Raw genomic sequence first — 12,041 nt, 5'->3', positions numbered from 1 at the left:
AAATAGAATTGTTAGACTTTGAAATAAATTACTAACGAGAGGATAAAGATAGGCATCTTTAATGAGTCCTGTTTCCAACCTGAGTCACTAAGTAGACAGTGTTGCACTTGAATGAGATAAGGAATACTGGAGGAAGTGGCAGTTTGGGATGAAAAAAAAAGAACACAGTGAGATTGGATTTTAAGATGTTGAGTACCCTGTGATCATGAGGTATTGGGTCTTAAACTATGAAATAGATTTGAGCTCTATCATAAGGTAGAAGATGAAGGTATAGGTGGGGGAAAGAGCACCTTGGGGCAGTACATAGAATAAGAGGATCCACGGGTCAAACATATATCCATGGAGGGAGAGGCCAGATGTTCCAAGGAAACATTGGAAAGATTGGTGACATGGAAAGAAAGGTAGTGGAAAAATTTCAAAAAGGAGGGAGGGAGAACTCAACAATGTCAAATCCTGTAAAATAACTGAGAAGTGACCACTAGTTAGCTGTGTTGTTACCAGTGCCCTTTATAAGAGTAGGTGAACATATCCAAGTGCTAGGCTCTATGCTAATGCTAACGTTGAATAAGAAACAGTTCCTGCCTTCAGGGCACTCAACTGAAATCTATAACAATAGAAAAATGCTCAACTGTGAAGGAGTTCAGGCTGGGAAATCAGTTATCCCATTGATCACCAGGATTAACTTGTCTGCTATGGCAGGCTGGGTAGATTTTCTCTTTCTTCCTCACTCCTTTATTGATATCTCCCTTGGTCAATGAGAATAGCCTGCCCAAGAGAAGAGGGCTTTCTTTGGTCAATAGTATAAGAATAGTGAGCCTCCCATGCTGGAAGTTTCAAGCCACCTTTCATATAGACTGTAGTATTATGCTTCTTTTCATAATACTCTGTTGCCTTTTGGAGACCCAAACCCAGAGACAAGAGAGCATGTGTTTGAAGATAGATTTGATTCTTAATCTCACTAAAGTCAGTTCTTGTGGTGGTGATGAAAGGTGGGAAGGAACCTGCTCAAGTTAAGGAAAGAAAAAGTAGAAGGATATAGGAGGAAGATGATAAGATGTCAGGAAAAGTTGGATAAAGGATGAACAGAGGCTAGCTAGTTGGGTAAGTTTTTGTTAGGCAGAAGAAGCAGAAGCAGGAGGGGGAAGGGAAAGATGGCATTCCTGGCAGGAGGAATAGCCAGATGAAAACTTGGGAAAACGAAGAGGTGAAAGTTTCAAGCCAGGCTCAGGGACTGAGTAGCCTTCCTGAATTGCACCTCAAAGCCCTAGCACATGACTGGGAGAGCAGGCTGGAATGGGGACTTGAGGCCAGAGTTCTGAGGACCTGGGGAGGGAGCTCGGGCTTTCTTCTTCTGTGGTTTGACGGCTTCTGGGAGGAACCATCAAAAGCTTTTTAGGAATTCAGGCTTGTCTGTCTCAGGCTTCTTCTTTCTGGAAGACCAAGGGCCCAAAGTGGCAGCCTGACATTCAATCTCCTTTGCCATGGTTGGAAAGTCAGGGCTGTAGCTGATTTCATTGGCCTGTTTTGCATTTATTATAGTGTGGCTTTTATAGTGTGTTAATTGAAATATTTCCAACTGCCAAAAACAATTACACTCAAATTGCCTTGTCAGTTCTTTTATTGCCAGATAAATGTTTTACAGACATATTTACAGGGGGCAGTAGTAACTGGATCTCATTTTCTATTTAAAGCTGGGGATTTGGGCTGGGATTGGCCCTCAAGTGCTCTGTTGTGGGCCGGAAAGCTGGTGGACATTGCAACGCTTCCATACCGTTACCTTAGGGATCAGAGGCTCTTCAAAGGAAAGAGTTTTCTGGCTCCTGTGACAAAGCCTCAAGAGAAGGGTTCCCATCACTGGAAACCTTGGAAACCTGGCAGAAATCTGAACTCAGCAACAATTCCAAGCTGAGATATGTTTTCTTTTCCCTTGAAACCCTTTTCCTCCCTTCTACTATCCAAGCCTCTCCCACAGAGCCTATTGTTATACGGCTGTAAGAGCCCATTGCTCTAAATCCTTCTCTTTACATTTGGAAAACTGAGGCCCAGAGACTTCCCCAAGATCATACAGGCAGTCAGTGACAGAGTTGGGAGCAGAGGTCTCTTTCCAAGTGCATTCTGCCACCAACATGTTCCCATTGACTTGTATCCTGGTGCCTTGACCCTTCCTTCAGTGCTCTAAGCCTGCTTCTTCCAAGGCCCCCTCCCTAATATCTCCACCCCACACTAAGTCCCCTCACGCTTGATAATCTAAAATACCTCTTTGTTTTATATATATATATATATATTAAAATGGGGTTTTTGTTTGATGACTCTGTTACTGTTCTTCTTCTGCTTTTGTACATGCCATTTATGCCTTCTGGAAATGCATCTTGTCCTTTGGTACCCAACTAAGAAACACCACTTCTGGAAACCTTCCCTGAGTACCCAAAGCTGGGGAGGTACCTCTGTGCCGTCCTACGACAACCTGTGCAAACACATTCCATTGCTGGCACAGAGCCACCTTTCAAAGGAACTTACGCTGAGTGAGTGACTGATGAGCACTGATCACATTCATCTGCCCTCCACAGACCCAGCGCAAACTTTCTTTGCTTTGTCCCACTGCTTAGGTTAGTGCCTGACACATAAATAGATACTCTCCAAATGTTTAATGAGTTGAATTGAGCATGCTACTTGTATTAGCTTTTTGTCACTGTACAAAATACCTGAAGCAGGCTACTTTTGGAGAAAAGAGGTTTATTTTAGCTCATTGTTCTGGAGATTCAAGGGCATGGCTCTTGCAACAGTTCCACTCTGGTGAGGACCTCATGGCAGATGACAGAGCTTGTACAGGAGAAGGATCACATTTTGAACCAGGAAGCAGAGAGGGAGGAAGGGGCTAGACTTGCTCCTTGTATAACCACCCTCACAGAAAACTACCAAGAAGTCAGGGAACTACCTTAATCTCTTTTGTGGTCATTTCTCCAATAACCCAAGGATTCCCCACTGGACCTCAACTCTTAAATGTACCATCACCTCTTCATATCACTGCCCTGGGGACTAGACCTTCAACCCATGAACATTTGGAGTACACTCAAACCATATCCAAACCACAGCACTACTCTTCAGAACTTAAAATTTTAGCATGTTAAAACTAGAGCTGGGCGCAGTGGTGCACACATATAATCCCAGAAACTTTGGAGGATGAAGCAGGAAGATCACAGGTTCAAGGCCAGACTTAGCAACTTACCAAGACCCTGTCTAAAAATAAGAAAATCAAAAAGGGCTGGGGATGTAGCTCAGTGGCAAAGCAACCCTGGGTTTAATTCCCAGTATCCAAAAGAAAAAAGAAGAAAAATAAATGCCCAGTGCTAAATTACCTTATTATTCTTCATAGGTAATCCCATTGAGTCTGAAATGGTTGCCTCAGATACAGGATCTCCTTGGCTGGGCTAAGAAATACATGTGGCCACTGAGAGTGGCCCTGGAAATGTTCTTGAGACTTGGGAAAGCTCAATATCCTTGAGATCCTTGGGTAAAAGGACCTGTAATATGTTTATGATATTCTCATGTCAGTTTGCTTGTGACTTGCCTTCTGTTTCTGTTCTTTTTTCAGAGCCTGAACATGGGTAGAGGAACCAGGAAGAGAGTAAGTGCTCGGATCACCACAGTATCTTAGCAAGATGCTAATGGCATTTTTTTTCCTTATTGAATATTGTCTACATATTTTTAGAGAATTCAAATAAGCTAGAAGATTAAAATTACCCTTAAGCCTACAACCCTGGGATAACCTTTTATTTAATCTGTGGTGTTATATTTTCCCAGAAATTTTTATGCATATATAAAATTACATGTATTTATTTTTAAGTGGAATTAAACTGTTTTATTTTATAACCTGTTTTTCACACAAAAAATATTTAGATTATCTTCCATTTCTAATATACTTTTATAGCATCATTTGAAATTACCACATAATATTTTATCATATGTTCCTTAGGGCCATCCCATAATTTGTTCAGCCATGCCTCATTGATGAATATTTAGATGTTTCTTCCTTTTCACTATTATTATCAATTATCTTAACAAATGTTCATATACCTAAACCTTTAGGCATGTCCTTTGTTATTTCCTTAATATAAGTTCTACAGGTAGAAATTTGGGTCAAATAACATAGTTATTAGGCTTTGGGAAATATTTCCAAGTTGCTTTTGAGAATGATGTGCTAATTTATGGGTGCCTGCTTTCTTATAACATTGCCAGTTCTGAATGCTAGTTTTGCTTTGTTTACTTAGTTTTCCAATTTTATAGTGAAGAAATACATTTTTTTATTTAGCATGTCTTTTCTTGCTAGTGAGGGTGAACATCTTGAAAAAATATGTTATGGTCATTTTGGCAAGGTGTTCGTCTATCAGGAAAGGCAAAACTTCTAGTCCTTTATTTTTGGCTTAAAGTAACCAAATACCAGAGAATATTGCTTTAAGAATAACCTTAAAGAGGAAAGGAGGAATGGAAGGAAAGAAGAAAAACTGAGGATTAAAATTGAGCAAACTATGTTATACTTACTTATGTATACATTGAAGTGAACTCCACTATCATGTATAATTATAATACACTAAAAAAGAAAAGATCAAACTTAAAGGTGGTATATTGGAAGGCCTATTATAAATTAGAATGGAAATAGCTTAAATAACAGCTTGGCATTCTTTCTGGATGTCTAAGCCATTTTTCATAAAGCCCTGCCTCGACATCTGCTCCTGGACACCTCCAAGGCTTTAGGGAGAGCAGGAGGGAGGAGCCATTCCTTCAGGTACCACTACTTGGGCCAAAGGTCCATCACAATGTTCTAGCTAAGCCCTAACCCTCTAGGGTAGAGGTGGTTATGATCTTCAAGACAGAGTGAACTCTGGACTGAGAAATTCTTTGGGACTCTTCCATGAGTGGTCGGTTGCACATTTTATATACTATGTTCAATGGGCAAAGCTTGACTTCTGGGAGGATTTGTCAGTTAAGGGGTTTTTTGCAGCATTACTTGCTTGCCCAAGCAGATTAGGTGCTCCTAATGCTCATATGAGGTTTTTGTCCAGGATGAAGATTCAGGGACTGAAGTGGGAGAAGGGACAGATGAATGGTCCCAGTCTAAAGCCACAGTTAGACCTCCTGACCAGCTGGAGTTAACAGATGCGGTAAGAGAGTAGCTTCTTATCCTTGACCCTTCCACTTCCTCCACCTTCAGAGATATGTTCTTCCACAGTACAGATTAGAAACCCACACAGAATCTGGGCATGGGATGTCTGCTGGTACCCTGGGCAGCCCTAAGCCTGAGAGGGATCCCCTGGAGGGATCTTCATGTTTGACCCTTTTGGTATTTCTTTCCCTCAGGAGTTAAAAGAGGAGTTTACCCGGATCCTGACAGCCAACAATCCACATGCACCCCAGAATATTGTCAGGTACAGCTTCAAAGTAAGTCATCCCCTCCTGGACACAGCCTCTAGATCTCCTTGGAGTGTTAGTGACTTGTTACATTGCAAAAACCTCTTCTTGGCTCTTTTGGAGATTGCTTTTAAACAGGTTCTTGGCTGAAATCCTGGAATTTTGCATGGAGTTTTCCAGAGATTTAAAAAATTTCTTTATGCTTCTCCCTTGCAGTCTAACTAATTGCAGTGCCTTAAGTGCCCTGCAGAGTCAACTTTTTTCAAGAATCTTTAAATGAATATTTAGTTAGAAAAATACTTTTCCAATAGATGGGACTACTGGAGCTTTAGAAGCTGAATTTTCTTCTAGCCAGACACCTGGGTAGAATACAGATCCACCTCTGGACAAGAAAAAGCTGATCTCCCTCATCCCCCCTGCAACCCTGTCTCTTAACATCACAACCAAGCAAGCAGGTAACCCATCAGGGCCTTCCTTTATTACCATGTTGTGGGCAAGTTCTTAGTTTGTAGATACATCTGTGGCGTGTCTTTATGGTAGACAACACTGTTTTCAGCTAGAGTAAGGTCAGCTCCTGTGAGTAGAGACCAAAGAGAATTTCAAAGTACATTTTGAACTAAAGTAGAAGTGATGCCTATTTTTTTAAATTTCATTTTGAGATGTATGGGTTCCATGCTTACTGTGTCCAGTGTCAGATTCTATATTAGAACTTTTATATAGGTTATTGTATATTATATGCTTTTTGATACAGGAACTACTATTATCTTTATTTTATGGAAACCAAAGTTAAATTAGATAAAATTAATTACAAAAATCACACAGTCAGGATTCAAAGCAAGATTTGAACCAGTTTGTTTGACTCCAAAACAACATTACGTTGCTTCTTTAAAATTTTTTTTAAATGTACAAAGTTTTGAATGTATAATAGAAATTCATAGTACAAATTTCAAAAGAGTCAAAACACACTGAAAATATAATGAAAATTGAATCTTCCTCTGTCTGTTTCCCTGGAGATAACAATAATGTCTTTCACTAGGCATAGTTGCATACACCTCCAATCCCAGCTACTTGGGAGGCTGAGGCAGGAAGATTCCAAGTTTCAGGATAGCCTAGGAAATTTAGTGAGACCCTGTCTCAAAATGAAAAAAATAAAACAAAACCAAAAAATGGTGGAAGATGTATTTCAGTAGTTCAATCCCCAATACTAGGGGAAAAAACAGAGCAATAGTTTCTTTCTTTATCTTTTAAAACAGTTCTTTTGAGGTATGGTTTATATACCATAAGATTCACTTGTTTAAAGTATTCAAGTCAGCAGCTTTTGGCATATTCACAGATTGTGAAACTTTTGACATGATCATTTAAAAACATGTTTATTTTTCCTGAAAGAAACCCCTCACCTGTTAGCTGTCAATCCCCAATTCTCCATCACTTCCAACCCTGGACAATAATGAACTATTTTCTGTCTCTATAGATTTGCCTATTCTGAAAATTTCATATAATAGAATAATACAATATGTGGACTTCTGTGACTAGCTTCTTTCATTAAGAATATTGTTTTTCAATTCATTCGTGTTATACCATATGTCAGTACTTCATTTATTTTTATTGCCAAATGATATTCCACTGTATGAATATACTGCTTTTTATTTATCCACTCATAAGTTGATTGATGTTTAGATTTTTACTACTTTTTGACTAATATGAACAATACTGCTATGAACATTTGTGTACAAGTCTTTGTGAAAATTTTCTTGAACACACTGTTTTATTCAGGCTGTGTAGTCAACCCCTCCACAAAAAGTTTGCTATAAATCCAGACATGTTTCTTGAAAGGTGCTGGTTCATGAGTTTTGCTAATGGCTTCACTTGGACAATCTGCAAATGTCAAAGGGAAGCTGTCTTACCTTCCCTGATGTTATGCTGGAGTATGGTGCAATCTCTGGGTTCCTGTCCTGACATTAGAGTCCCTCTAGGACTCAGTGAGCTGGCCATGGTAGTCATGCTATAGGTGAGGACTGGCGCTGCCTTGTTGGTTTCAATGCATCCCTTTTGCCCCTCTTTTGAGGAAGTTCACTTCACCCAACCTTCCAATAGCCTATTCCTGCCTGGCATCCTCTCACAGAGCTGGTCCCCTTCTCTTTGGTCTTGAGAGATCCCAGAGTTTTAGGTTTCCAAAATTGCTACTTTCCCTTGATGGGCTGGAGAGGGGAGGAAGATGGTTCTGATCCAGGCATGCCTCCCCTCCTTTCAGAAGCATTGGAGTCTGAATTCCATTTCTAAACTGAAGGGAAAAGTCCCAGTCAATGGGAACAGGGTAGAGAGGAAGCCTCAAATGACAACTATAAGGATAATTTATTCCCATTGTGTGTTAGTCAGCTTTGCGTCATTGTGACCAAAATACCTGACAAGAACAACTTAAAAAAGGAAAGTTTATTTGGCTCATGATTTTGAAAGTTCTTAGTACATGGTTAGGCAACTCCATTGCTCTGGCCTGAGATGAGGTAAAACATCATGGCAAAAGGTCATGGTGGAAAAAAGTTTGCTGATGGCAGCTGGGAAACAGAGAGGGAGAGAAAGAAAGGGACTGGGGAGAAAAGAAACCCAGAGTACATCCTCAGTGACCTACTTCCTCCAACTAGGTCCCACTTCCCAGTAGTTCATTCAGCTACCAATAGATTAATCCACTGATGAGATCAGAATCCTCATGATATAATCATTCCCTAAAACCCCACCTCTGAACTTTGGGACTTTGGGGGACATTCCCTATCCAAACCATAACTCATGGGCACCTTCATCATCATAATAATAGTTACCATTTTTATTGAACATAATATTATTGAACATTGAACATAATATTATTATTATGTGTCAAGCACTGAGACATAAGTATTGAGCTTTTACTATGTGTCAGACTCTGAGACATAATGATGAAAATTTATTTTCATTATTTTCAATACTTACAATATCTTGCAAATTAGATATCATTATCTTATTTGTTACATGAAGAAAGTAGGGTTTAGAGTTGTTAAGCCCAAGGTCATACATATAATAAGGAGCAGACTAAGGATTTGAACCCAATTCTGCCTGCCTCCAAAGACCAGGCTCTTACTAAGTTAGTGAGACAGGAAGAACTCCATGGTGACTTTCTAAGACAGAGCTTTCCAACCTATGTGATCAGAACATTCCAGCTCTCTGGGGACAGATAGGTCTGGTACAACTGGAACACATGGGCTGGTTTCCTCTGCTGTGGGTTTATCCCAGTGTGCCATACAAATATAATTATTTTCCATATGACTTGAAAAGGAGACTCTTATCTCTAATTGAATTTTAGTGGTTGCTAGGATGCTGATCAGTGAGGGTGAATCTATAGAACTGCACTATAGGCTCTATACAAACAGGAATAGCGACTGCTTTTGCTCAGCTTTTAATCTTGGCATCTTACAGATATAACATACTAGGCACATTTTGGCAGCTCAAAAATTATTTCTTGAGGGCTGGGGTTGTGGCTCAGTGATAGAGCGCTCACCTTGCAAATGTGAGGTGCTGGGTTTGATCTTCAGCACCATATAAAAATCAATAAAATAAAATAAAGGTATTGTTTCCAACTACAACTAAGAAAAAATTTTTTTAAATTATTTGTTGAAGAGTGAATGAACCAATGAAAATGTTTAAAGCTTGGTATAACTTTGTTGATCCCACCCCCCTCCACCACCAAAAAATAAAGGAAGAATGAATAAATGCCAAGATTGCCTGGGATTTAGGGCTTTAAGCTTAATCCTGCTTCTCATTTACCATATGCCCTGGACAAATGTCAAACCTAAACCTTCTGCGGATCTTTGTGCTACTCTTGGATGGAACCAGGAGGATCAGGGATTTTGTTGTCTCTGACCATCTATCCAGCTCTGGCATCCACTAACGTACAGTGGAGAGGGGCCAGGCTGTGTCATTTGATGATTATCTGACTGCCCAGAGTCTGTTTGAGGCAGGTGAACTGGGATCCTTTGCAAGGATATAAGAGATAAGAAAATTGAGCCAGTGACAGGTAAATGTGGAGCTATTTCAGGTTGGAAAGAGAAGGTATTTGAAAATAAGTCTTTGAGGACAACTTTCAAAAATACCTAATTTTATTTGACTCCTCTTCTTTAAGCTGAAATGCTGTGAAAACCTCAGGCTAACTGAGGGTTTGGTGAGTTACATTTCCTGTATATCTTAAAGAATGAAGGCAAACTACGTTCTAACAATAGCCCCATTGGGGACCTTGGTCTGACTCAGCCCCTTCTTCTTCTTAGGAAGGCACATATAAACTTATTGGCTTTGTGAATCAACTGGCAGTTCACTTCAGCCAGGTTGGGAACCTTATCCCCAAAGATTCAGATGAAGGACGACGGCAGAACTATCGTGATGAGATGGCGGCAGGTAGGATTCTAGATCAACCTGAGGCTGCAACCCTAAGTCTTATCCCTTTTCTCTGGTTACTGTGAGGAATTGATCCTTATGATAGAACATACAGAGGGTCTTCTTAGATGAGGATTCATACATGGCTGACCTGAATAGGCCTGGGAGCTAATCCATGATACTTAGGCCAAGGAGAATTCAAGAAACAGGCAAGGTCTGAAAGGCAAGAGCCACGAAGACCTTTCCTGCTATGGACTGGGGGAGCGGGCCTGGTCTTGGAGCTCATTGAAAGTATCCTATCAAGGTTCACAGGAGTCCGTCAAGGTGGTGCTTTCAGACACAGAAAACCTTGAGGAAGATGAAGAGCCCAAGGAAGCAGAAGCTGAAGCAGAAGCTGAAGCTGAAGCTGAAACTGGGAGTCAAATAGATGTGCCTACAGTTGAAGTATGGATTATGTTGCTCTCTACCCCACCAATTCCAGCTCAGGCTGTGGATGGAGGCTTCGGGGTGACTTGGGGTGGAAGGAGGGAAGCTGAAAGTGAGAAGTTAGAGGCTACAGGGGCCAACATATCTGGCAGTATCCTTTCTCCCACCTCCCTCCTATCCCAGGACAGGATCTGCCTTTCTGAATGCCCCCACCTTCCTTTCACAACTGAGTCCTGGTCCTCTGGGTCTTTATTTCCAGGCAGTTGAAACAGTACCTGAAGAAGAATTGATGACTCCTAGGCAGCCCAAGGAGCGGAAGCTCACTAACAAGTTTAACTTCAGTGAGAGAGCCTCACAGACCTTCAACAACCTTCTCCGGGTAGAGCCCTCACCACAATCCCTTTATTTTTAATCTGTGTGCTGTTTTGGCAGGGAAGAAGCAGGCCTGACCCAAGTTTAAGCAACCCTCAGCTTGGCAGGACTGATAGGGCAGACCACAGTTGATTTCTTCAGGGAAAGCTGAGAGCACCTGTTCAAGTCCTTGTAAGCCATCCAAGCAGTTCGAAGAGAGACAGGAGGCTAGAGCCTCCAAAACTCCACTGAGAGGTTTGAAACTTTGGCTGAGATTTGAAGATATATATATATATATATATATATATATATATATATATATATATATATATATATATAGAGAGAGAGAGAGAGAGAGAGAGAGAGAGAAATTAGAAGCTGGGGAGAAGAGAGGAGGTCATAGTATGCCAGGGGGTAGGCAGCCAAGGAACCAGTTCCTCTGGAGTTGATGGTCTTTGGGGTAGAACAACTGGAAGAAGCATGAAATTTCCAAGGAAACTTGTAAGTATGGAGGATCCTGATAACTAGGCTGTGGGAGCCTCACAGGACTTTAGGTGAGGGCAGTGTTTTACAGAAATGAATCTGTGGTGGAGCATGAGGTCTGTAGGGTAAGATTTTGAAAGTACTTCATTACTCTGGTCCCTATGCTGACATTGGGAAATTTGGGTGATATATAATTGGAAGAGAGTGACTTCTCCTGGTGGAGCCAGACTCCATTATTAGGGAGAAGCCTTCTTAGGGCAAGAGATATTCCTCTGGGTCCATGGGAGGCTGACCTCTATGCCCTGTGTCTGGAGTGTGGCAGTGAGCTGGCTTCTTGTAGATCTGTCCACCACCAGTTGGAGTTTATCTTGGTTAAAACTGGCACAATCAAGCTTCACTGACTTTACTTTCTAGCTGAGACCTCTTCTGAAGGAGGCCAGAATGGAAAAAATGTGGGCTTTGTATGTATCATTCAATTCTTTGCCCAGGTTTCTCTACTTCCCCAGCTATGTCCTACTCCTTCTTGAGATCCGACCAAAATGCTTCTCCCAAAAATGTATTGTTAAGTGAAGTATTTGAGGGCTTTCTGTGGGTTTCCTGTTGTCATTGTTCTCTAGGATAGAGATTGCCAGATGGAGCCTCCTCCCAGGACAAACTTTTCAGCTACAGCCAATCAGGTAAGACCCTGGGCCAGTCTGAAATCCATCACCACCTCCAGTCCCATGCATCCTCATCACGCTCAGCAGCAAAGGAGACTGACCTGGTTAAGGACTCCTCTGGGCTGGGGATATAGCTCAGTTGGTAGAGTGTTTGCCTTGCATTCATAAGGCCCTGGGTTCAATCCCCAGTAACACACACACACACACACACACACACACACACACACACTCCTCTGGCAGTCTGGCAGTCATCCTCCACCTCCCTGATTATTGTCATAAGCATCCAGTCTATGAACACCAGACACGTGAGATAGTAGTAGG

The 12,041-nt window shown here is 41.3% G+C and overlaps 1 protein-coding gene across 1 annotated transcript in view; it reads left to right on the top strand.

Annotated features, from left to right (window-relative positions):
- The window catches only part of Dnai1 (dynein axonemal intermediate chain 1), a 61,291-nt gene that overhangs the window by 17,128 nt on the left and 32,122 nt on the right, over positions 1–12,041 (top strand). Inside the window, exons 2-8 of the mRNA XM_076841329.1 lie at positions 3,593–3,625; positions 5,061–5,159; positions 5,356–5,436; positions 9,696–9,822; positions 10,106–10,245; positions 10,487–10,606; positions 11,679–11,738. Of these exons, the coding sequence (XP_076697444.1) occupies positions 3,593–3,625; positions 5,061–5,159; positions 5,356–5,436; positions 9,696–9,822; positions 10,106–10,245; positions 10,487–10,606; positions 11,679–11,738 (660 nt within the window). The remainder of the gene's footprint in view (positions 1–3,592; positions 3,626–5,060; positions 5,160–5,355; positions 5,437–9,695; positions 9,823–10,105; positions 10,246–10,486; positions 10,607–11,678; positions 11,739–12,041) is intronic.

The sequence above is a fragment of the Callospermophilus lateralis genome, chromosome 2 (assembly GCF_048772815.1).
Source record: "Callospermophilus lateralis isolate mCalLat2 chromosome 2, mCalLat2.hap1, whole genome shotgun sequence".
Taxonomy (NCBI): Eukaryota; Metazoa; Chordata; class Mammalia; order Rodentia; family Sciuridae; genus Callospermophilus; species Callospermophilus lateralis.
The sequence above is the reverse complement of the archived record's forward strand: the minus strand, read 5'-3'. Positions and strand labels throughout refer to the sequence as shown.